The sequence below is a fragment of the Onychostruthus taczanowskii genome, unplaced genomic scaffold (assembly GCF_017590055.1).
Source record: "Onychostruthus taczanowskii isolate IOZ18803 unplaced genomic scaffold, ASM1759005v1 scaffold6, whole genome shotgun sequence".
Taxonomy (NCBI): Eukaryota; Metazoa; Chordata; class Aves; order Passeriformes; family Passeridae; genus Onychostruthus; species Onychostruthus taczanowskii.
Window position 1 is genome coordinate 3,322,604 of NW_024503679.1, and position 26,881 is coordinate 3,349,484.

The window sequence follows — 26,881 nt, forward strand, 5'->3', positions numbered from 1 at the left end:
CCCACACAGCCATTTCTGTTTCACGTAAAACCTAAATGAACTTAAAGATCTTCATTGAAATCGTTCCTGTTCCACATCCACAACTTCTTATTCTGAACTAACAGTAATAGAATTCTCTCTCTCCTCCTTGCATTTCTGGATAATAAGCAGCCTTGCTAGTCAGGCAGAGCCATTTTCTGCCATGAGTTTTTGAATAATTTCTAATAAACTGACAGTGGGTATTGTCCAAAGTGCTGAAACATTTGTTTCTAAAAATAATCAGCAACAACTCCCAATCAGCTCTGCTATGCATCTGGCTTCTGATCAGCAGCAAAGCAGAGGAATTTGATCAATGTCTTGAAAATAAATTTTAAAAAATTAAATGTATGAAAGAGAATAGTTTTTTGGATACCTTAAAGGATTTTTTTAATGTATCTGTCAACTTTCCAGGGCTTTTATGACAAAATTCATGGGAAAATACAGGTATTTTTGAAATCCCTTCAGAATCCAATTTCAGATGTTTAAAAAAGTATATAAATATTTTTCTCTGCAGCAGATTAAATTGAAAGATATTTATATGCTGAAGCTTGCAGTAAGCTCTGCAAATATGTCCTAATTCCTTAGAGTGAGGTTGTCATCATGTTTGTCACTTAAGGCTCAAGGAGACTGCAAATTCTTTTGTATTTTCCTCTCTTTTTCCTGTCTGGGAGTTCATGATGACCTGTTTGTTTCAGAAGAGATTGTTCTTCATTTAGTTTACAGGTGCTCTTTTCATATGTGAATTTGGTACATAAGTTAAAAAAATCCAGGCATTGGTAGTTTTTTTTTTTTTAGCTGTTGCCTGTAGACAGTAATATTCAATGTGGTGAAGGGCTTTATTCCCCCACCCCTGGCTCTATTTTGCAATCAATAGCCTTTTCCATATGTTTTTTCCTGGCATTATGAATTTCCTGGTTGGTACAGTGCTATTTAATTCCATGTCCTGCTTTTCCATAGAATGCAATAATAGATGATGACGACAGAAGCAATTAGAACTAATGGGCTACTTAGAGATGCTGAATATCCATTAATCCTGTTGAACTTGGTCAGAAATTAGGCTATTTTAACATCAAACTTGGAATATCTGTTAGTTGCTGTTGCTTTTTTTGTGTGTACAATTCTGGTGCATGCTCCTTATAACACTTCCCTTGATTCATCAGCTTTTAGTTCTCCTTGTTTAGCCTGAGTATTTCCTGTTAATTTTTATTTTTCATATTGCATATTGCCTGAATTACAGGAAAAATCATAACTGTAGAGGTAGTTACAGCTTATTTATGGCTGGAGAAAATGAAGTCTGTGTTACCAAATTGATTTGGCTAAATGAAAGAGGTTTGGGAGTTTTTTTTGTTGGTTTTTTTTTGGTTTTTCTTTGTTTGTTTGTTTTTTTTTTTTTTTTTTTGGTTTTTTTTTTTTTGGGAACGAAGTCTGTGTTACCAAATTGATTTGACTAAATGAAAGAGGGATTTTTTTTTAATTTTTTTTTTTTACTCTTTAGGGCAGGTTTTTTTTAAATTTTCCTACTGCAGGACTTTTCAATTACTTATGTAGTCTAAGTGACTCTTTAGGGCAGGTTTTTTTTTAATTTTTGATGAACAACCATTCTTAATACTAGGTAATTTCACATTCATTTCACTGAATGACTTTCCTACTGCAGGACTTTTCAATTACTTATGTAGTCTAAGTGAAACACACAGTTGCTCTACTTATTTTATAAATCTTCAAAATGTTGTGAAATGAATCATTCTAGATGCCATGTCTCAAATCTTTATTTCCTCATTTGTATCTCTAGCTGTTTTAAAATCTTGGAGATGATATTAAATGATAGGCTTTTTTTAGGATAAAAAGGAATTAAGTCTTCTATTCTTCTTAGTTTCATTTCTAAACTGAATGCAGTAACTGAGGAACATGATGTTTCGCAGAAATAAGGGTGGGAGTCTCAGGGTTGGGGGGAAATTACCCAGTTCTGTTTTGCTGCATGATGTGTGTGTTCTTCCCTGCTGGGGCTCATTTAGCTCAGCACACACCGGGCTGATATTCCAGCTTCTGCTGAATTCCAGCACATTTCACAAATGCCTGCTCATAGCTTGCTTTTCTTTCTAACTTACACGCACCTAAGGACTTAAAAGGACTTGCTTTTTGTACATAATCTGAATTTCAGAAGTTCAATCCTGCTGCTATTTTTAGGGTACTTGTAAGAGAGAGAACTTTCTCATCAGTCTGTCACTGAAGCTGTGGGATGGACCAATTGAGAGGATCAGTATTTTTAAGAGGAATGTGGAAAAATCACCAGTATGCGTTTTGCCTTGATGTGAGGAACAATGTCACGTGCAGAGTAACAGACAGTCAAGCCTTGTGTTTAAAACACCAGCTGAATTGTCTCCATAAAGGCATGGATGTGTTGCAGACTCCATTTTTAAAGACTATACTGAACCCTTATTCGCTGACTGTGCACTTGACATACAATTAAGCATTTGAGCTTTCCTCTAATCTCTGTGTACAAGAAGATAAAGGATGCTTGGAGACTTGTATCAGTAAGACTATTTATACAGAGCTCATTCTGCTAACACTTTTGATGTCCTTTAAGCTTCTGCCTTCATATCCCTGTCAGCTCAATCCACTGCACACATTTTCTGAGTCAAACTGGCATAAGCTGGGAAGGGGAGAAATGTGTTCACATGCAAGAACACTGGTCACAGTAAGACTTTTCTAGCAGGAGGAGAAAGCCTTTTCTTCATCAGTAACTTGTGACAGACTCTACAGACTTAGGACATAGATAAAGCAATAGGTGTTTCTCATGCAGTGATTATAAAGAGATTTCAAATGATGAAAGTTCAGAAAAAAAACCAACCTGAGTTTGTGCCAGCACTTCAGCCTGTGCTCAAGAACTTGTCTTTGAAAAGGTAGATCATTGAGGTGCTGCCTTACTCTGGGGAATGACAACTGTCGCAGATCTGCAAGAACATGAAACATTAGCTAGTCATGAATCTGCTGTAGCTGAGCTGCAGACAGATGCTGTGTGTCAAATTTTGCATCCTTCCCCCCCATAGTTTTCAACGCAGACATCTGCAGGACACAGACACAGTTCCATAGCTAGAATAGAATTATCATTTCTTTGGTACTTGTCCTTTGTCTTTAAGAAGACCAGTACCAACAGTGGCTGTCTGGTGGAAGCCCCTTCCTGCTGGTGGTCTTGTTATTATTTCTTGAATGTTACTGCTTCCCTATTATTAGGGATAACTTTTCCCTCATATGTTGCTTGAGCTAAATTAAATAATTGCAAAGAACCAATGAGAAGTGGGCAAGGCCTTGTACTGGATGTAGAACTTGCACTGAAGAAGCCAAGTCTTGACAGAATCAAAGCACAAAGCTGATGCTGAAGAAGGTGATTTATGTCTGGACTTACAGCTGCTTCAGTGTGCATGTATGTAACAGAAATAATGGAAGCAAGCACACATGTGAGATGTGCTCGTGCTTGGGGAGATGCTGATCCACATTCAGCAGAGCATTGGCAGGGGTTTTCAGCACTGTGCAGCTGACCCTGAGCTGCTGAGAAAATTGTGGGAAGTATTTGAGTCCTGTGTCAGAAACAGAAGTGGAGAATGGAACCCCCTTTTGAGTTCAGAACAAGCAGTGCATGAGAGTCTTGGGAGAGAATTGAGGTGTTTCTAGAAACTGAGTGGAGGAAGCTTCTTCAGCTCTTTGTTAGTGACTGCTTTGAAATGTCAGATAAAAAAAAGGGGAAATGAGAGTTAATGTGGATATTCATTCTTAATAAAGAACATCTCTGATCTCTGGCCTCAGCTGATTCTGTCTCAGACTCTTACCTTCAAAAGACCTGTTCTAGGCGGAGTTCTTTGGTTTGCAATACGTATGTAGCATCTTCAGTCTGTGCTTCATTTCCTTTGCTAACTTCACACAGAAGCTGTTGCAGGGGCCATGCAAAGCTAAAAAGATAAATTCAAAATTTGTGCTCAGAATGATGAAAGAATTGCAACTGAAATTCCATCCTGAACCTTTTCATATCTCATGATAATTTTATTCTGAGCTTTTATGTAGTTTGTCACAGACCAAGTTGGAGTCATACAGGGAGAATTCTTCAATTTCTTGGCCCACTGTACAGGGGAATACAGCAGAGTAAGCAGTATTTAGGGTTGACCTTAAACTCCTGAAGCTCCAGTGCACATGTGAGAGAGGCTGAAAAGGGCTGAGCTATGTGCATGTCCTTGTAATGCCCTGACCATTACAGTATCCAGGGTAATATTTTAGATAACTTATTTGCAACTGCAAGCTAAATAAAATAATTTTATTTTAGTTTAAATGGTAAATTGTGATATAATAAAAAAAAATTACTGCAAGCACATAAGTTGAGTCAACTTTCAACTTTTTTGGAAAGTGTTTATTACTCTGTGCAGCAGCTGTGTTGAACAAAGCTATAAAAACATTTTGATCATTGTTTGTTAATATGTGTTGAAAAAAAAGGAATAGACTTTGCTTGTTTATTTCCAGAGCAATGATGAAAGTTACATCTCTTTAGAAGGAGAAGCATCATCATTTGGTTTTGAGGGCTGGATATCAGAGTTTTTAGATATTTCCTGAAGTTAACAGGAGTTTCATAGTGTAGATATTTCAGTTGTTAATATTGTATAGCTGGAAATGTGGGGGCATATTCACACTTGATGATTATTTCTATCCCCTGAAGTCCAAGTACCCTTGAAAGTGCTAAGAGTTATTAAAAGTTGCTTCTGTAAGTTGAGGTTTTTACAGTTATTTTTAAGTTCCCTGAGGGTGATAAAGAGAGGGTCACAGGCGAATGTGGTTTGACTGCATTTCCTTTGCAATGTACGAAATTAAGCTTTTTATGCTGTTACGAACTTTGAAATAATCTGCTTCAGTGTGAGGGTATCTGTGGTGTGCTACATCCATAAGTGAGTTCCAACAAAGAATTGAGGATAATACTTTGGTCATATTTATGGCTCTTGCATGAAAATGTCATGAAGAAAAAAAAGAAGGTAGGACTCTTATTAACTCCACTGTGTTAGTTCACATGCACCTGAATTAGAGTTGGGTAAGTCAACACTTGTTAATTGAGGTACTTAGCTCATGTTACAGTTGCTGTCACACAGACTTTTGGGAGTTTTTACATAGGAACAATTATCTAATGAGATTTGGTTACTTGTGTTTTAGGAAATACCAAGAAATAATGTTATGTTCTGTTTTCATATCCTGATTATCAAAAATTCTTGAGAATTGTGGACCTTGTTATAGTTTTGCCTGTTTAAAAAGCATTATCAGGAGGAATGTTTTCCACCATAAAATGATTTGCGCTGTTAAATCCTGATTTTAGTGGGGTTGTGCCCAGTTACAACTGTATGTGTTTTGTAAATGGATTAAAAACCCAGAAACAATAAAACTGATTGTAAATGCCTTTTAGAATGATAAGGTGAAGCTTATAGTAATGGGATTATGTATTTGCAAGCAGCAGGCTTTATTCTTAGGAGATGGGAGTAGATTATATGGAAAGGGAACTGCTGTATCTTTCAAAAATAAATATACCCCCCAAAATGGGGTTCCTTCTTTCTTCATGTGCTTGTCTTTTTATTTTCATCAAAATGAGTGATTATCCTGCTTGAGTCTTCTCCTGGGTATCTCTTCATTAGTTCGTTGCTTCAGATTTTGGAAGCTTATAAGAAGAAAACTCAAACGTGTATTTGATGAGTCTTAGGACAAAGAACTCTTAAAAGAAATTCCAAGTGCAAGTTGCCATTTTCATGTAGGAGAGCCATAAGGATATTTTTGTACAATCGTAATTATTTTTTTATTAATTGTCTGGGTTTTGCCCAAGATTTTTGCATTCTTAATGCAAATTACTGTATGTGGTAATTTATCTGTATTAAGAGAAGTATCCATTAGGCTTCTAAGGTCAAAGGTAAAGACTGTTTTGGCAGTTACTATTATTCAAATAGCAGAAGTGTAATGATTAATATAATACTACTTTTTCTTTTTTTTTCTTCCAGATTTCTCAGGGGACAAAATTTTGCTTATTCATACCTTCTACTGTGGCAAAAATGGATTCTTTTCCTCACCAAAAACCAGCAGCATAACACCCATCCAACACCTGCCTCAAGGAACTCTTATTTGAAGTCTATTGTAAGTCAAATTAACCACTTGCTTAATGGTAGCTTTAATCAGCTGTGTGTCTATTTACAGCTCCGGACCAGCAGCCTTCCCAGGAGCGCTAATCTGAGCAGGGCGGCTTTGCTGCAGCTGCTCCTGCTCCTCCAGCGGCACCAGAGGAGGCGGGGAGCGCCGGCAGGGCTCGGGCTGAGCCCGCGGCTCCGCTGTCACCCGGGTGTCACCCGGCCGTGCCTCAGGGCTCGGGCTAAGCCCGCGGCTCCGCTGTCACCCGGGGGTCACCCGGCCGTGCCCTCAGGGCTCGGGCTGAGCCCGCGGCTCCCGTGTCAGCCGGGTGTCCCCTCAGGAGCGGGCTCCGCGCAGTGCGGTCAGGCCCCGGCGACAGCGGCTGATCAGGACGCTGATCTGCCGTGCAAATGAAGGCTCAGCCTCCTGTTGCTATGACGATTGGTTTCAGACGTCGCAGTAGAGAAACACGAGGGTAAAGAGCTCAAAAAGCAGGAACTGCGAGGGGTTCAGCTGGTGGTGTTGGCTGTGGGGCTGAGGGCTGCTCGTGGTGCCCACAGGCCATGAGAAGGGTCACTCCTCATGCAAGGCCGACTTGAAAAAAAGCGATGAAACTCCACGTTATAGATTATCCAAAAATGGCTGCTCAGAATGCATGCTTTTCATGCACTGAAGTTAATTTTATGCAGGCAGAGTACATGATAGATGTTTTGAGAGAGAAGGCTGTGTTCAGAATAGAGTTTTGGCCAGTATACCTTCTATATCAGAAAAAAGGATGGCATTTGGAGAAATTTCAGTAGAAGATCTTCATTATAGCTGTGTCTTGAAATAATTCAAATACAAAAGCAGATAGTAGACACTTTAAATAACATTTCTGAAAATTGAAATGTACCTGCATTTTTAAAATATTTCCTAGTTGGTCCCTGAACCTGGATGGTATTTATCCTAGAACTGGACTTGACGTACTTGAACAGTTCTCTTGGACAGCTGTTCTTTGATGGTTCCCACAGAGCCGAGGATTCTTCAGCATAGCTTCTTTCTTTCTTTCTTTCTTTCTCTTTTTTTTCCACTTCTGTATCTACTGTGTCTGTTCAAGACTTGTCTACACAAGATACCAGGGAAAATTGATGCAAATCAACTAAATGCAGGAATTTAAAGAGGGCAGCTTAAGTGCCACCAAGTCCCTGTGTGCACTATCCCATTCATAATTAAAGTGGTCTCCAATGAATTCAGTTTAACTCACTTCGAAGGCAAGATGAGCCAAACCAAATTAAGGCCAGCATTTTATTCACAAATGAAAGTGTTTGCAAAGGAATTTATTGGATGCAGACAAATCCAATTAAATTAATTGGGTTAAATTTCCTGAGTTCCATTGTGTAGATAAAACCTTTGTAATAATGTCTGATTTGAGCTTTTACTTTTCATCTTTTTTGTTCTTCTCAGTGTTCCAAAACTCTGATATTTTAGACTTGAGAAGGTAGATAGCCCTCACCAAATGCTGTCTTGTAATTTTACTGTGTTTTGAGAGTCCACATTTTAACATATAAATGCCCCACTTTGTCATCAGGTCTAGTTCACAGTAACCTTTTCTTTAGGTAATTACCATCGATTTGGCTTCTTCAACTAATGCCTTTTAATCCAGTTAGCAGAAAAAATACCATCTCCACTTTCTTAAGTAGCCTGCATTAACTACCACTTCCCTTAAAGCTGCTGTTCTCCTAAACAAATCTTCTCCGCTGAATTTGATTGTTTAATTATAGATTTCTGTTTAATAGTTTAACTAATAAAGGGTGGTTTAATTTCATTATACTGTTAAGATTGTAGAATTATGACATTTCCCATCAATTGTGGCCTGCCAGAAAGAATAACTTTCAAAATCTCAAACTGTGCACAAAGAGGGTCTTTCTGCCTTTCCAAACAGCAGGAACATTGCACCTGGGAGTTGGCTGCACCTTTGTGCATTGCCAGAGCAGCTGGGAGCCAGCAGGGATGTTCCACAGGCCCTGAGCCCTGTCACACTGCAGGGACATAAAAATAGCCTGGGGGAGCTGGTTTAGTGCAATTGCTGGGTGTCTCTCCATTGGTTTCCCAGAGCACCAAGACTGTGCATCTTATTGATGGTGCTTATTTCAGCCTTTCTTTGAAAATTAGTAAAGCAAAAGATCTCAGTTGCAGCTTAGTCATTCTGTCTTCCTGAGGCTTTGTCCAGTGGCTGCTGTTTCCTCTCTGTTCCTCACTTTGGTTTTGTCACCTGTGTCTGTTCTGGATGCATGGGATGGGGTTTGTTTTAATTTGGTTGCTTTTGCTTCATTAGTTAGCCCTGTGCATCTCTTTAAGCTTCTTTAGAGAAAAAACCCTTCATATAATTTAACTGGGTGAAGCTGTTTGCTTTTGAAGAAGTTAAATTTAGATTCAGGTGAAGACTGTTCACTTCCAAGTATGGCTCAGCTTTGAGAGAGAGGTACTTGAAGGAGAAGAAAAGATCAAATATAACTGAGATTGTACTAAATTGATTTCAAGTCCTATTAGCTCATCTTAACATTTCAAATTAATCAGTATCTCCTCTTTAAATATTTTAAAAATTGTTTTTCTTATAATATAAAACAAATTATCCCATTTCACTGCCTCTTGTATTTGCGCTGTATAAATAAAAAAATTTTTAGGTAAGAAGTTTGTCAAGAAAGTGAGTGAAAACCTGTGTTTTGATGGCCAAGATGTGTCAATATCCATTCAGTTCCAGTTCACATTTGTGTCTCGTGTGTGACACATTTGAAATGAAAACTGCAGGTGTCTGTAGTGTTACCCATGGGAGGAGTGGTGTGAGGTGAATGATTGTGTTAGATCTACTTCGTGTGTGTATTTGAAATATAAGTTGTGTTAACGCTTTGACAAGCCTTTGAGGGCAAAGGTGGTGCTGATGGTTCCTTAGGTGAGGAGAGACCAAATCCATCTGGGGAGAAGTGGGTCTGAGCCACCTGCCTTCTGAGTCACTGCCTTCTTTAGAATTTATAATTTATTTTCTTTTTTGCTTACTTTTTACGCTTCCATCTCAGTGGGTTTTCACAGCTGATAGTAGTTTTCGGGCAAAGATAATATTTTAAGACTTCTTCTGTTGGGTTTTGTTCTTGTTTTGTTTGTTTTTTTAAGTCTAAATTTTAGAGGGCTGAACAAACGACTTCCATAGGGAAGAAACCAGTGTTAGTTCAAATGCACAGAGAGGATCCTGCCAACTCTGCTCTGTGCTTCCGGAGTGTAGATCCTATGTGGTAATTTTGAGGTGATGGTGACATCATAAATGCAGAGATTGGTGTTATTCTTTGGTCTGAGAAGGATGTCTTTTTTTACTGTTGAAAATACTGAAGTAATGCTGATTCTGAGACAACTCATGAATTGGCTTCTCCAAGCCGATGTACACTTCAGCTCCCCAAACTTATGAGCACTCCAGCCCCCACACAGTGACTGTACTTGTGGGCCCAGCTGGTGCGTTTTAAATTAACACTCATTATACTACTGAGTCACTTCTGGTGGTGGTCTGAAATGCACCAATGCTTTGTATCATCTCTGGCAGGTTCCTTTAGTTTGATCCATATGTTTCCATCCTGCTGGCTAAGATTAATTTCATTCTTTCTTGTACTCACTAAAGAAATTAGTTGTGTTCAGTTTCTGGTGATCTTTTTGTACAGATTAGTGCTGTTGAGTACAGTGCGTCTATGTATGAGTGTTTGTTAAAAATAAAAGTAGCATTTTTGTCCTCTATTTGCATTGGAACAGATTCAGTTGACACAGAGCTTAGATGTCAAATTTGGCCATAATCCATTAAGGTAGTTCTTTTTCCAAAATATCTGCATTTCTTTTTAACTAGTCTCCTCAATATTTCCAGCTTTCCTTCTGTTACTACACTTTCATTAGGATTACCTTATGGAAGTGTTTCCCTTGCACAGATGTGATCCACTGCAGTTTGTGGTCCTTCACTGGACTCACTCCAATATGTCCATGTCATTCTTGTGTTACAGATCCAGAAATGGACATAATATTCCTGATGAGTCTTGCCAGAACTAAACAGAGAGGAAAAGATCACCTCCCCTGCTCTCCTCATGTGGCCCAAACATAATAATAGACTTGCATAAATAGTACAAAAGATATGAAACATGCTAGTGGTACAGTGTAGAGGCCAAAAGAGTGGGAAGTAGGTAGAATTAGCAGCAGTGTAATCTACCTTAGTCCTGAAAAATATGGAATTGGTATCCAGGAGCAGAGGTCTGATGAGGAGCTGTGAGGGAGTTTGAGTTGTTTAGCCTGGAGAAAAAGGGGCTGAGGGGCACCTTATTTCTCTGGCCTGAAAGAAGGTTGTGGAGAGATGGGTGTCACTCTCTTCTTCCAGGCAACAGTGACAGGATAAGAGCACATGGCTTTAAGGTGCCCCAGGGGAGGGTTTGGTTGGACATCAGGAGGAATTTCTTGATGAAAATTGGAATGAGCTGCAGAGGGAGGTGGTGGAATCACAGTCCCTGGAGATGTTTAAGGAAAAGACTGGACGTGGTGCTTACTGCCATGGTCTAGTTGATAAAGTGGTGTCAGGTCATGGATTGGATTTGATCATCTCAGAGGTCTTTTCAAGCCTCATTGATTCTCTGATCTTAAAAGTATCTTCCAACGGTAACAATTCTGTTGCTGTGATTTTGTATCCCACAAATGTTTAGTTTGTTGGACTGAGTTGGGTTTAGTGGCCAGTCCCCATGGATGAGGCTGAGAAGGACTCCACCCTCCTGAGGCAGAAGGTAAATGGTGTTTGAATTGTAGCAGAGATATGTACTTGCAGAAAAAGGCAATGTCTAAGAAAGCAAAGGCATTCCATTTTCAGGCTAAGTATAACCAGGTAATTACACATGAAGTAGGAAAGGACTGTTTCATGTGGGAGACAGTGAAATTAATTGGATTCCAATTTCCTTCACAGTTTATTTCCCTGTAGCTGTGGTGCAAGCAAGAGCCAACCAACATCATCTGCTGCCAATAGAAAATCTCCATGCCAGACCTTACCCTGGCACGAGGTAAAGTTGCAACTGAGGCTGTGAGGAGGAATCAATAGGAAAAATCCAATTCAAGCTCAAGGTAAACTTTGGCCAGTGAATACAAGCATGAAAGTAAAACATGTGCTTTTCCTTACCTTGTGTATTGTTTAATTTCCTTCTGTATTCTTTGCTTTGCACCATTTCAGCAGCAGTGCAGGCAGGGTTGAAGTATGGAAATACGTTTAGGATGACTGTGTTTTAAATTCCAGTTGTTTTAATAGCTTGCCTAGCATGAACTCCTCTTGTGTGACTGCTTTAATTTTTATTTTATGTTTGTAAAGAGCCTTGCCTAGAAGGAGGAGGTTTCTGTTTTCAGGAATGAAAAGAAGATGCAAAATGCAGTAGAGGAGACATATTTTTTGTTGGCTGTGGATTTGGCAGGAAAAATTCCCTTGTGAGACATTGTCACATTTCACTTGGGGCAAATCATGATCTGCTTCCTAACAGGTCCCTGGGTGATTGTGCCACCAGGAGAGCACCCTGCTAAGATTGTCCCCCACGGACTGCTCATAAACACAGTAAAAATTGTTCAGCAGCTACAGCAGTGGTCACCAATAAAAGGAAATAAAACAAAGAAACCTCATAAATTACTGTAATATCAGCTACTATGAACATTGGTTTAGCCACAGTTCTAGAAAAGAAAAGAAGAAAATTAACTCCATCCCAGCCAGACCCAGCAGAGAATCTGTAAATTACAGAAGCTGTATTGGCAAGGCAAATAAAGGAACAAATACTAAGCCCTGCTCTGTGTGTGTTAGTATTAGTAAGGCAAAACAGCTCTAGACATTTAAATCCTTGCTAAACCTCAGTTTATGAGCAGTGACAATGATCTGGTGATCGTGCTTTTAATAAACCAATCTTATGTTTAGCTGAGTTGGAGTCAAGTTGCAAAGCTATTTATGAGCTGCACATAAGAAAAATCAACAAAAGTATGAAATATTGGGATAGAGAAAACCTTCCAGTGTGAGTGACCAGCAGCTCTAGGCTAAGGCAGAGATGGATGACAAATGCTGTTTATTTTAATATGCCACAAACTTTTTTAATAGTCTTGTTTAGGGAATAGATGAAAAATGTGGTTTATGTCACCTGGGAGTATATTCTAAACCATTTTTCTTCTTCTCCTTGGCAGATGGAGACATTTTAGCCAGCCAGTGAGTCCAACTGCTGCTGCATGTCTGGCAGCACCTCTGAATGATCACATGACTCTTGATATGGATGCAGTCCTGTCAGACTTTGTTCGGTCCACAGGGGCAGAACCAGGTCTGGCAAGAGACTTACTAGAAGGTAAACTTCTGGGACCCAATCTTTTCCTGTGCTCACTGCTTGCTTAAACCAAGAACCAGTCATAATAAGAGAGCTCTGGCCTAAGGAAACAGATATTTCTTGGTATTTTTACCAAGACAACTCTTGTAATAAAATGACCCTAGATTATACTAAGGCAGGTGTTTTTAACAAAACTCTTAAAAACTTCTTAGTATTAGCCTGCTGTGTTTGAAGTTACTAAGAGTCAAGCCCTATATGTTTATGTGCCAGTGAGAGAGGGGAGGAGACTAGCGGAATTTTCATATTCAGCTGCCTGAAAGTAGTTGTAGAAGTTTCTTAGGTCACTCTGTTTAGTCTGAAAGGGATTTACTGTACAGCAATAGAGACACCAGAGATATTTTTGGGTCCCAGTGGTAATATGCATACCTGAACTTCACAGCATGGGAGCCAAGTGGCTAGGTTGAAAAACAACTAAGAAGCTGTAACAGAAAAATAACTTGTCTATTTATTACTTTTGTTTTAGTTGTTTTAGGTTTGTAGGCTTAAATGTGGAAAGACACCATTGATATTTGAGAGTATTTCATAGTAGTTGGGTTTGTTCATTTCTTCCCGTGTGGGCTAACAATAATTGTGAAGATGGGAAAGATGGAAATGAGTAGATGATGTCTGCAAATTGCAAGGTGGTTCTGTGGGCTTGAAACTTCCATACTGAACTTACTCCCTGAGAAGTATGCTTTATTTTTTTTATCTTAATGTGCACAAAGAAATTGTGTTAAATCAAAGTAACTGAACAGCTACAGCAGATGTAAAAGTATACCTTGTGTTATGTATGTCCTTTTTGCAAGAGCTGCTTCACTTTATGTACGCTGAAAGTTTTATATTTTGTGCTAGGTTCTTCCTTTACTCTGGGCTTTTCAGTAATAAGACATGATAGATTATTAACACAGAGATGCACACAATTCTGCAGCATTTCCCAAGTCATCTAATGCATGAAATAAAACCTTGGAATGCCTAGCAAGGAATATTAACATAGGCTTGCTATATTTAAGAGCCCTCTGTTTTGTCTGACTGATTTGATCAACCTGTCATTCTCGCCTAGTCTGTCTTAGTCTGATGGTCTTTTAGAAAAAGAACATGAGAAGATTTTTCTCAGCTATGTCAGGACAGATTGTCAGATATTGTGCTGATAGAGCATTGCCAAGATTTCAAAGGGTTCCTCCATATCAGAGGTCTTTCAGAAGAGAGTTACTTACCTTTTTTTCCTTTCTATAAAGAGCAATGCTTTCAAATAAATATCTAATAGAGTTTCTTGGTGTTATACTTCTCATTTCTGTAGATGAATAGATTCACATCGAACATACTAACAAAGAAATAAGCAATAAACAGTCTAATTATTCTGATAGACATATGCATCTGCCCCAGATAATTTCCTCCTACACAGGAATTTCTCAAAGTAAAAGGGATTGTTGCTAGTTCTGAACAAGATGTGCTCAGACAACCATTTCAGCACTTGTGGCCATAGTTACATTTGGTGTAACAGCTTCTAGCACTGGTCATATCTTGTGCTGGGAGGCAGTAATTGATGGTGTGGTTTCTCATTTGTTTAAAAAAGACACGACAGGGACTGCCACCCTCACAGCATTTTGACTTATCACAGTGTGTCCATTCTCTGTGAGCAGCACTGACACCCATAGAGTAGCTTCTTAACAATAATATAAACAATATTCAGAAGAGCAACCCCTCACCCCACCCCGTGGTGCCAATGCCTTGTACCTGGCCTTGGAATGATGCTGCCCATTGTTACAATCAAACTTCAAAAACAGGTATACACAAACATTTCCCAAAATTTTCAAGGTTTGGTTGATCATACCCCTAAAAATGACGGTCAAAGTGAACTTGGGGCCAAAATAAGCTTGTGTAGAGCCTCATTTCCATGGAACCACAAGTTTTGGTCAGATCTGTTATGACCCCTTAGCCCTTTGCTCTTTCTGACCCACTCAAAAATTCTATTTTTATAACTGGCTCAGACTGGATTTCCACAGTGTGCTCCTATGGAGTAACACCTCCTTTTCAGAGTCATTGCTGTTTCTTTTGTTCATCCTTGGGGGAAATGTCTTCAATTTCACTATCCTGTAGATATTCAAGGATACCAATTTCTGCTTCCTTATCCAATTATTTTAACATATTAATTGTTTTGCTTTGATTATGTTCTGCTACATCCACAGCACAGTTGTGCACAATATGTATTGTTCGTCCTGGCAGCAAGTGGGTGAGTTAAACACACACTGACTGTTGTGCAAATAGCTAAAAAATGTATACATTGCATATAGATTTTCTACATTGCCAGAAGCTGCCCTAAATGTTGGCTCACTTGATGTTTCTATACTCTGCCTATCCTGCTGGTAAAATCCCTGCAGTTTTCTTCTGCTGAGCTTTATATTGAGCACAGCTGCTTGTCTCTTCATCTCAGAAAACATTCTGCTGGTTGTGCTTGACATGAATCTTTCAGAAAGTGTCCATTCTACTTTTGAAATAAAGAGGCAAAGAGATTTAAAAAAATAGTTGAATAACATTTTCATGGCTGGTATAAAAGGTATAATAGTTTAATATACCATATAAATGGTATAAAAGTCTAATATTGGACTTCCATATTTATTAAGATGCTTACAGCTATTTCAAATTAATTTTAAATTAATATTCCTACATTTCAATTATGTATCATTAGCTATACCAATTCTGTGTTAGTGGCTTGTACACAAATGCTAAACCATTTGTTCCTCAGAAATGTCATTTTCTAACTTTGCTTACTTTGCTTTCAGTTTTGGATGATTACTTACTGAATCTTTCATGTTTAATTTCCTATCTCTGAGATGTTGTTTGCCACTTCCCAAGATTTTTACCTTGTCTATGTGCTCTTAAGAACTGAAAGCATTCTTGTGTATATGAGGTGATGAAAAGTAGAAATTATATTTTTTGAACCTTCACTGGGTCTGCCTTTTCAGCATTTCATTCTCAGCCTTTGCTGATTTCTATAAAAACAGCCTAAAAAATCCCCTCAATTGAGTGGTTAATGTTGACAGAGAAATTTGACAATAAATGTCACCCAGGTGACAGAAACAGCAATCTCAGCAAAACAGTTTGAAAAAGCCCATACTGACAGCCATGTGTATCCCTGCTTTGGCCAGGAGTAAATTCAGAAATGGATCAGCCTGGTGTCACAGGGAAACAGGAAATCAGCTGCAAGACTCTCCAGATGTCACCTCTGTGTGCAAGGCACCTTCTAGTCACTGGGAAAACTCCTTTGGCTCACTCGGCTTTGGGAATCTTCTTAAGCATAAACTGAGAGCTCTGCATGGTGGAGAACTGATTTCTCTTCAGCTGTGTGAGCTCCAATTTCCCCAGTGTCCAGGAATAAGGAGGGCATGTCCCTTTCCCTTCTGGATGGTCTGGGCTGGCATCTCAGTTCTCTCACACATAGAGTAACAGTAATACTGTTTATGTATAGTCTGTTTAAAATGTGGCCTAAGGCAGAAAGAAAACCATTACAGAAAATAGTTTAATCTTTAAAACAAGTTGTACTGTATGTGGTTCACAGTGTCAGGGCTGTAGGTGTGGATGAACTCAGAGATCACTGATAAATCAGGAGAAAGCAGCTCTGTTTTCAGGGTGCAGGCAGTGCAGGCAGTGACCCCTGGAATGGAGGAGGAAGGCACAGGATTAAATAATTTAAAATGCCAACAGTGTAGGCAATCATCAGGTACTGCAGAATTTATGAAATAATAGTAATACAAACTGATTCAGAAATAATATATTTAACTGAAAGTTGCCCTTTGACTGGTATAAATGGTTTCATTTATTTAAATAAATGATGTGGCGTATCACCATTATATAAAAATAACTGCTGTCTATTTCCAGCTTCAAATAGCACTTAATTGAGGGATATAAAGCTGAACATGAACTCAGGAATTGGGACATTGGCTTTCCAGTCATGAAATGTTAGCAGGAAAGGTGACTGACCCCATGGAACAAGACAGAACTGCAGCACTGAGACATCTCCTCAAAGAACAATGTATACAAGCAGAATTCAAAAAAAGCATGTAATTTATAGAGAGGGAGAGAGACATTTACAGTGCTGTCATGTGATTGAGTGTACAAAACTAACTCCCCAAAAATAGTCTCTTATTCTCCTCTCCCTCAGATGGTTCCTTTTTTAGTTCTCTTGTGGAAGGCTTGGCATTGGGAAGAGGAAGCTGAGCTGCTACCAATGTCTCTTTAAACAGGGAGCAAAACTGTAATTTCCAGCTGCCTGTTCAGTTTGGAGTGACTTTGCATTCTAGCAGAAAATGAGGCATGTGTTAACAAAATGGCCTTGCTGTATTATTTTCCTTTTGAGAACATGGACCAAAATGAAATCTCGTTTTAAAGCACGGGGTCTAATTTTATCCTAATTTTGTGTATTAGATTTTCAGAAGGAGAAAAAAGCTGATCTGAAGTTCTTCTTACCTTTTGCCTCTAAATATTTGTTAATCTACTTCATGCCAAACAGGAAGCAGTGCCTGTGTTTAAACTGAACTTGTTTGCTTTATTAGCAGTTGGTTTGTAAGAACAGACTTTGCATTAGCCTGGGGTGTTTCTGTGCTGCCTTCACGTTGTACTTACAGTGCATTTTATAGATCCTCTCTTGATGCTGAGTGCCTTCCTCAGATGATTCTTCTCTTACTGAAAGTTAACTTGTTGCCCATTCAGTTGATGTTGTCCCATAGTGGCTGATCCCAGTATTGGTCCTGTTTCACTCTAGGCAGTGTTTCATGTCCCTTTGAACATTTCCTCTGCTGAATCCTGTCTATACAGATTGGTGCTGCAAGTTGCCTTTCATTGTGGTTCCCACTGTTTAGATCTTTCCTAGTTCCACATCTCAAATTGCATCCTTTCCAGCATTTTATTTATCATTAAATCAGGAATTTTGGTGACCTTTCAAATGTTCTTTTAACATATTGGAGTAGGTGGATATTTGAAAGCTTGGAGGGGGGAGGAAACTGTATAATAGTTGCATGTTTGCTTTTCCTACTAATTAATGATAAAATCCTCTTGGTTTTCATTATACCTGATTTAAGAAGTGAAAGACAACAGATTTATTAACTATTACAACCCCACTAAGCTATAATGTTTTAGCAATACAAGGCAAAAAAAAACAAAGACTAAAGAATATCATGTTGCTCTGGGGTTACAGCACTGGAGAATGCCCTTGTGACACCCCCAGCTGGAATGCTGCATCCAGCTTTGCTCCTCCAATGGACCTCTCAGGACATGTCCAGAGGAGGCCATGAAGGTGCTCAGAGGACTGGAGCACCTTTGCTATGACACCCTTGGGCTGTTGGGGAAGAGAAGGCTCTGGGAAGACCTTAGAGCACCTTCCAATACCTAAAAGGGCTCCCAGAGAGCTGGAGAGGGGCTTTTGACAAGAGCACGAGTGATAACACAAGGGAATGGCTTCAAACTAAAGAGGACAAGGTTACATTAGATGTTGGCAAGAAACACTTGCCTGTGAGGGTGGTGAGGCCCTGGCACAGGTTGTCCAGGCAAGCTGTGGCTGCCTCATCCCTGGAAGAGTCCCAGGCCGGGTTGGATGAGGCTTGGAGCAGTTTGGAACAGTGGAAGGTACCCCTGCCCATAGCAGGGGGTTGGAATTAAATGATGTTTGAGGTCCCTTCCAACCTAAACCATTCTTTGAGTCTATGATTTTATCAATGCTTCTAAGGTGAATCCTAGTTGTGCTGTTCTTTAGCACCTTGTTTGTTAACCCTCTGCTAATCTAGTGTGAGGGTAAGTGGCTACTTAAACCATATATTGTTTTATCTAAATCTTTGCTTGTTCTTCAGGCTCATGATGCCTCCTGTTGTTATTCAAGGAACCATTATTTAGGGCAGAAACTTCACAGTGTAGCTGTGTTTATTTTTGAATTTCCCTTTTATGTAGGTGTCTGCTATCTCTGACACAAACACATCAGTACCAGCAGTCCCAGGCTGGGTTGGATGAGGCTTGGAGCAGTTTGCAACAGTGGAAGGTGCCCCTGCCCATAGCAGGGGGTTGGAATGAAATGATGTTTGAGGTCCCTTCTAACCTAAACCATTCTTTGAGTCTATGATTTTATCAATGCTTCTAAGGTGAATCCTAGTTGTGCTGTTCTTTAGCACCTTGTTTGTTAACCCTCTGCTAATCTAGTGTGAGGGTAAGTGGCTACTTAAACCATATATTGTTTTATCTAAATCTTTGCTTGTTCTTCAGGCTCATGATGCCTCCTGTTGTTATTCAAGGAACCATTATTTAGGGCAGAAACTTCACAGTGTAGCTGTGTTTATTTTTGAATTTCCCTTTTATGTAGGTGTCTGCTATCTCTGACACAAACACATCAGTACCAGCCTTCAGCCACAGTGTATCTTCTATTCCTTACTCAGCTGCACTTTTTTTTTTTTTAAAAAAAAAAAAAGAAAAAAAAAAAGGGTTTTGTTGTTTTTCCTCCAAACAAGAAGGACTTGGTTTCAAAGCAGAGACCTTTGAGTGTTGTTAAATTGCACACCTGCTGAGTCACATAGCACATTAGCTGTTCAGGAGGCAGTTGCTCAGTAAGAGTGTTCTCTCTGTTCAGTCAGTGAGTTGATTTGGTTCCAGCACCCCGATAATGATTTCACTACCTGTGTTTTCTAACCAACTTTGTGCTTCTCCAGCTTTTTTGCTGACTGATGTTCTGTGGCCATTTGAAACTGGAAGGCTTTCCTGCAAATCTGCTGTGTTGGTGCTGGTTTGGGGCAATCAAATTGTTACTGATCCAGAGCTGCCAGTGGCTTATCCGATGTGATTGTATGCACTGAAATAATGTTGTTATGCCTCTGAAATGCCTTTTTAAATACAATAATATGTCATATAAACAAAGAAGCAGTCAGTGAACAGAGTGCATCAGATAAGTAACAGTGAAATGAAAATAGCAGATAATCTAAGAAATAGTCTTGTGTTGGTTTTGTCTGTCAAATTACAACCAAAGCTTTTACTTGACTTAAATTAATTGATGAAATTATGAAAAATAAATTATTTGCCTGTTACTTGTCCTTCAGGCATAAGCTCTGTGGGGGTAGGAAGGACTGGCCCTTTCTCTTGGGTGCCTGTGCAGGAGATGGCAAAGAAAAGATGTGACAGAGAAGGGAGTTGTGTGAGGAGCAGGGTCTGCGAGATGTCAGAGAAGAACATGGGAGACACACACAAACAGAACTTAGGAGAAGACTTCCTCTTTCCTTTTTCTAGGGACCAGAGGGACTCTGCAGTCTGTCCCTAACCAGGGGGCCAATGCCACTTGTTGGACAAGGGGCAGGACTGGGTGGAGGGACCTGCCCTGTAAGCTTTGGGTGGGAGGATGTGTTTGTTTTCCATATTATATGAATTTTTTTTGTAATTTCCAACCCAGCATAACTCAGGGGGTTTTTGTCTCTCAAAACTTGGTTTGTGATGTAATAAGATACAGTTTTAGAAATTTAAAAGCTTTTAGTATGCAATGTTTAAAGGAGGAGAGATAGGCAGTGTTAGTTCTGTTAATCTCCACAACCACAAGCCCCACTAATTTCCTCAGTACCTTGCAGCTGAAACTTTCTCACCTACTTGTCACACTGATAGAAATCCTTGTTCAGATCATCTATTCTGGACATTTATGAATTTAATAATTTTCCTGATTGGTTCCCAGCTTGCCTCTTGTTTCTGCAGTCTATTCCTGTGGCCCAAATTACATCATATTTTTTATTAGATTTGTTAAATTTTTAAAATTTATTTTGCACTGCATTAAATTTTTGTACCTATTTGTGTTTCTTCTCTCAGAGTCTTTCATAAAACCCTTCGTTTTGTTCTCTCTTTCTTTTCTCTCTTTGTCTTTGCTGCCTCCAGTTTCCTTTACTTTCACTTAGTATTTTTCTTTGCTAATTCTCCCAAACTGATGAATTCTCCTCTTTTTTTTTTTTTTATGGGAGGTGGGGAAAACAAGACATTTTTTGTTTGTATTTACTTGTGAAAGTGTAGACCAAACGGGGAGGGGCAAAGGGGGAAACCTCCCATCTTTCCAGTGGAGAGGGTAGCTGGGAACACTTATGCTGGTTATTGAGGGTGGCTAATTTTCAAAAACACTATTTCGTGGGGATGGAAAGGTGCTGAATATGTTCTTTAATTTGGTTGAATGTTTTTCTTGCATTTCAATGCTTGGAGGCTGCAGCAAATTTAGGGAAAGTGAGTCCAATAATAATTTCCTGTGTCGGTTTTCTGAAGTTAAGGGCTTTGGTACTGAATTGGTGCTTCTGTTCAGGAGATGGGGAGAACTCCAGGGATATGAAGAGACTGGAAAATCAAATATTTCTGTGTTAGGGATTGAAATTTTAATTTTTGTAAGGTTTCAAGTCTGTATTAGAAGTTCAGTTGCTACAATGTACTATGGAATGTAACTCAAGAGCCACTGTGCAATCCAGTTTTAAATGCAACACACTCTGAGCCTGCTTTCTGAAGGCTCAATGTAATTTTTATGACAGAACTTTTATATAAGATGATTGCATTTGGCTTAAAACTGAGGCCAGTGGGATTTCTGTGGGCCTGTTCATTTTCTGCTTTCCTCTTACATACGTCAAAGCCCTGTCACACAGCAGCCACTTCAAGCACATGCACTGGGATTTTTGTCAGCTTCAGAATTTAAACATGAAAAAATCTTGAGCAAGGGAACTGCAGGGAATACCCTGAGAAATGCTGTTTGTGTTCCACTGCTACAGGTCTGGTACTCAGGGATCTGAACTCAATGAATCCAGGATGTTACTGGGGGTCACATAGCCCTGGGTTTGTAGCATTGCCAATACTGGAATAATAATGTTTTGTTTAAAGCTACATTTCCTAGAATTATACATATTGTCACCTTCACTTTTTTTTGCTTTAATTTATTTTATTGTTTTTATGGTTGAGAAGAAGAATTTAAAAATGTCTGTGAAGTGCCTCTTAAAACCAGCACCAAAGAAAAGCAGTTCTTACTCCAAACACTGATTGGATTTGGGAATGCATTTATGGCTGTGTTTGGGTTGTGTAACTTGCTTGGGATGTGTGTAAAGTGTGTAGAGCAGAGCCCTGACTGGATTACAGCCATTCAGTCTACGTGGGCTTTTTGGTGAACAAATGCTGGCAGTAGCTGAAGTTCTTGTTCCAGTATCTCTGACAATTTGCACTGAATTTACATTTTGTCCTACAGACTTTCTAATAGGCAATTACAGCATTACAGAGCAATTATGTGTGGCTCACGTGGTGGTTTATATTATAGTCTGCTCAGAAGCTAGATAACATTCTTGCTCAGTGATACCAATTCTCCTTTCAGAATTTTGTTAGCACTTCAAAACCCAAGGTAGTTTAGCTCAACCCTGTAGGTACCAGCTGTTTGTGCTATTTTTTTCCTTCTTTGGTTAGGTTTTTGTTCTTCACAGATACAACTGTAACAGTAAAAGGCTTTCTTCTATCTGTTTAAAACTGCTTTGTACTATATTTAGCTTATCTCCTTGGTGTAAGCAAGTAAGTTACCTTTAACTGCTACTCAGGTAATGTAGCTTCTCAAAGTACATAAAATGACAACCTTCTATGGTGTCATAAATCATGTATTAGTCAGAATCAGGTTACTTTTGAATTGCCAGGAAAAGTGCTTGTGGAATGCTCTGAAAGTCTCATGTAACTTGTAGGGTCTCTCTTGTTATTCAATATTTTAAATTTTCCAGTTAGAAACAAGTACTTGGAGAATGGTAGACATCTCTGTATCTTAACTTAGCAGGATTATTTTGAAAATAGCAGGCAGACATCTCAGTCTGTTTTTCATGTTTTTTTGAAAATGAAAAGTCCTGTTTCACCAGCTGTACTAAACAGACTTGTGCATCTCTGGATATTGGCCTTCATTCTGTGGTTACTGGTCAGAGCAATATGCTGAAGTGGAAGATGGAAGCAAATCCTTTAGAGGATTCTGTGCTGACAGGTTCCACAGGTAGCTCTCACAGACATGGAACCACACTGGCTGAGTCTCTCACTGCAGGTTTTGTTACAGAGCACTGTCCTTTATTACCTGCTTTCTAAAAGGCTTTTTAAATCTCTAAGAGAGCAAGTTCTCTCTCATGTATGAGATAAAGGGACCTAAAATATTTTTTGTTTGCATTTCAGCTGTTCTGCTAATGAAAGATAAGAAAGTTTCTCACTCTTTTGGGCTATGACACTAGCACTCTTATCTTTCCATCATTGCTTCTAATTATTATTTTTTATTAATACAACCACACAATTACAAGTTATTGCTCCCTCTCAGTGGGATTTAGAGTTCATCCTAAACTGCTAATTTCTGGAGCCATTTGATTGGAATCTGAGCAAGGAAAGTCCTTGATCACTCCTGTGATGCGGTGTCATAGATTTTGGGTTTTGGATGAGAGGAGAGCAGTGGATGGTAGCTGGCTTTGACACTTCTTCCCACAGTGTTACTGTGTTGGGATGCCACAGGCTGGGGGGTGTCCCAGGAGGGTGGTGGGGGTGGCTGCTCCCCAGACAGAGGTGAGCTGAGGGTTCCTTTGCTGTTTTGCAGGCAAGAACTGGGACCTGACAGCGGCTTTGAATGACTATGAGCAGCTGCGGCAGGTGCACACGGCCAACCTGCCCCAGGTGTTCAACGAGGGCAGGTTCTACAAGCAGCAGGAGCCAGAGCAGCCTCCCCAGGTGACCAAGGCTGAGAGGCCCTGCCTGCAAAGGCAGGATGACATCGCCCAAGGTAGGAGCTCCTCTGCGGGGTTTCAGGGGACAGGTGGGTCCCCAACCTGTCTGCTTGGGAGTGTGCTTGGCTCCCACTCTTGCAGAGAGTGGGAGGCCATGTGCCAGCAGCGTGTGAGCTGTGTCATTGTCACGGGGCTCCGAGCTGCTGCTAGACCCTATTTTTCATGTTTTGGTGGTTGTGAGCTCTGCCTCAGTTCTGCAAGTTGTTTTTTTTTAATGGGTGATTAAAATATGTTGTCCCAAGCAGTCCTGTGGTACTCGTGAAAGGAGTTAATTAGAGGGTGTCACAGACTACTCTTGTATATAGGTTTCTATGCTTATTGAAACAAACAAACAAAAAGGTTTAAAAATCTGTATTTCACTCTTTGCATTCTTACTCACAGTGTGTGAATAGGGTGTATGCAGGCTATGAATAACTTTCAGCTTTAAAATGTCATTCTTTTATAGTTTCACAGAAACTGCCTCCTATCCCCTGCTGAATAGAAATTGAAACCTTAAGAAAAATTAGTCAGCTACCTCTAACACTTAATTTCCAGTACAAGATGATCAGCATTAGAATTTGCTTTTTTGTTTGCAACCTCTTATGGGTTTTATTTCAGATCTCTCTCTCTCTGACTATTGGGTTGCAATTTTTTTCTATGAATTTCTCAAGAAGCTGTGGTTTGCACCAAAATGAATCTGCAGGTCTGACAGCTTGTCATGTAGGCAGGTAGAGCAGTAGCCTGGTGATGTCTTTCTGTGCAGCCATTAAAAGGAACAGAAGGGTTTCCCTTCCCCTGCTGGCTCTTCCCTTGTATTAAACAGGAAATAGCATCAGTACTTAGGAGTTTCAGTAAAGCTTTCTAAAAATCGCTGACTTCCATCAGAAGAAAAGGAACTGTGGTGCTTCTTAAGATTCCTTAAAGCACTGAATACAAATACAAGGAGGAAGAGCAGCACAGATGATCAAACCATGTCCCTTCAGCCTCTTTGGGATACAGTTTGCACTGAAATGTCCATCTGATGTTTAGTAGGTAGTGTGAGGCACGTCTGGCTTTGACCACATGGACTGACAGGAATTTGGCTGCCAACTCAGTGTGTAGCTGAGGATCTCCTGGTCAGAGCGCCACCTCTGACTGACAGGTGAACCTAGGGGTGTTCAGGGAGGAGCAGAGAAGGGAAAGGAGCACCTTGGTTTGTAGAAAGAAGTGGAGAATGCAGCCAGCAGGGGAGGGCTGGGCTGTGCTGGGAGGGGTGATGGAGTGGCAGCAGAGGATGTCACATGGGGGTGCTGCCCTGCACTCCAGTGTCCCTGCTTAGGGGTTTTAGCCAAGATGTACAGGGAGAAGAAACAAATGCAAAATCAAATCTTCTACCTTCTCCCTCCATTTAGGATAATTTAGGGAGTGCAATTTAACTCTCAGAATTAGAAAGACTTTGATCCATTAGAGAAATAAAAGTTCACAAACTGCAAGAAAGTTAATTTTAAATAACCATTAGTCAGTTTGAGATGTCTTAAAAACACTATTAGTCATAAGTTATGTTAAAGTAAGCTTTAATTAGGAATTCAAAACATTAACTGATTTTCATCTGTCTGTCAATAAATTTTTCTTCCAATGAATCCTTGAAAACTTAAGATAGGGTTAGGGTTAAGATAGAGCAAGGAAAAATTTTATAGGAATATTTATCTTTCATATTTTGTTACTTTTACTGCTGGTCTTTTTTGCTAGAAGGAGAGTCAAGTTCCTCTGGCTTGCCAAAGGGACCTGTAATAGGAACAAGCAATCTTTCACAGTAGGGAAATAACCTGAAAAAGGTAGCAAACAGGATGTGGAACAAATTCCTAGTGAAATGAAAGTCATTGACCAGCCTTGGCATTGCTGGCCTTTTGGGCAGTGGTACAGGCTGTAACTGCTCTTTGGTTTCTCGACAGAAAAGCGTCTCTCCAGAGGGATTTCCCATGCCAGCTCAGCCATAGTCTCCCTTGCTCGCTCACATGTAGCAAACGACTGCAGCAATGAGCAGTTCCCTTTGGAGATGCCCATCTACACATTCCAGCTGCCAGACCTGAGCGTGTACAGCGAGGACTTCAGGAGCTTCATCGAGCGGGACTTAATTGAGCAGGCCACCATGGTGGCATTGGAGCAAGCAGGTGGGTGACACCTCAGGTGTCTCTCTGCAGCTGGGTGACACCGTGGGTGTTAGTAGGTGGCCAATCCAACATTTGGGTTGGCATTTCTAATCCTGCTTCATGTTTAGAGCTTGCACATCCTGCCTGGGAAATAAAAGACAGAGAGTAAATTTAAGTACTGTGTTCTTTGCCAAATGACTCATATCCCAGTCCTCTGTTTCTTTTAAAACATTATAGAAAAAAATGGTCAAATTTAGTTAATAAAACAAAGAAATTGAGAGAGGAAGGAAGGGACTGGTGGGGAAGTCATGCAATAGACAAGGACATGAGTCTGGATGGTCAGAGGGAGTTGGTACTTCCAGTTCTTATAAGGAAATTATGTTGCAGTGACTGTGAAAGGAAACATCTTCAAGTTCAGTTGCAGCTTGAGAAAATAGTTTTTAGATATGTATTTTAAGTATTTATTTATTTTTTGTAATGAGAAACTACATAACTTTAAACCAATACTCCAGTGTTGCCATGAGGAAAAAAGTGTAGATATTTAAAATTAATGCTCATTCACATCTATTAGTAGTTTAAAGTTTTAAGCCAATTTTGAAGGATATGGAGAAATCTATTTAAAAATAGTATTGGTGCCTTATGAAACAGCAGGAGTGCTAATGAGCCATGAAATGAAAACATCTGTATAGTGAAATGCCCAACCCTGGTGATATAAAAGAGTTGTAAAATCAGATTTCATGGTTGCTTGTGGAATATGGAACAGACAGTTGCTTTTTTTGTGTGTGGATTGCTCTACTGTCTAACACTGGATTGATTTGGGATTCATTCTCCAGCCCTGGTGCCCTCTGTGAGCCCAAACTGATAAAGTGCAGCTCTGGTTTGAGGCAGGAGCTCTGCTAATCTGGTGTCCCACTGAGTACTTAGGAGGTGTTTTCATGTGCTCTTTTTTGGCTTTGGTAATTGAAAAGCCAGACATACTTAGATAAATGCCTCAAACAGTACATACTTAAGGATAAATAAACAAAACCTATGAACCCCAAGCAGTGTTCAGAAGGCCTTTAGGCCTTTTTCTGGGAGAATTAGCAGTGTTAACTAAGGTAGGAATTGTACCAGGCAACCATGAAGCATGAAAACTGCAAGTCACCTATGAAGAAAATATATCCAGTTTCTCTAAGAACTAGCTAACCCAAGCAGGACAGGGGAAAGTAGGATGATTCTTCCTCTGGCAGCTTTGCCAAACCCTCCTAATTCAATAGGGATAGCAGAAGATACCTTGGCACAGTACCATACAGTTAACCTACCTGCTTCAGTGCAATTACAGCCTTTAGAGTCTAGTGTGAACTAGAAGATCACAGAGGCTTTCTGACCTTAAATTCAGGGAATATGTGAATTAGAGCTGACATGCTTTAATCCATACAGAGCTGGCTGGCTTTGAACTTGAAATGACTGCAGAAACTGTTGAATTTGCTGCCTCTTAGCATTC

The 26,881-nt window shown here is 39.7% G+C and overlaps 1 protein-coding gene across 4 annotated transcripts in view; it reads left to right on the forward strand.

Annotated features, from left to right (window-relative positions):
• Positions 1-26,881, forward strand: part of OTUD7A (OTU deubiquitinase 7A) — a 97,200-nt gene that overhangs the window by 49,136 nt on the left and 21,183 nt on the right. For 3 of the 4 annotated variants that reach the window (XM_041418784.1, XM_041418787.1, XM_041418785.1), the window contains exons 5-9: positions 6,033-6,165; positions 11,111-11,265; positions 12,355-12,509; positions 23,104-23,286; positions 25,201-25,419. In XM_041418784.1, the coding sequence (XP_041274718.1) occupies positions 12,425-12,509; positions 23,104-23,286; positions 25,201-25,419 (487 nt within the window). In that variant the 5' untranslated portion in view covers positions 6,033-6,165; positions 11,111-11,265; positions 12,355-12,424. Of the gene's footprint in view, positions 1-4,916; positions 5,028-6,032; positions 6,166-11,110; positions 11,266-12,354; positions 12,510-23,103; positions 23,287-25,200; positions 25,420-26,881 lie in introns of those variants that run through there. The other variant, XM_041418786.1, reaches the window with a different exon arrangement.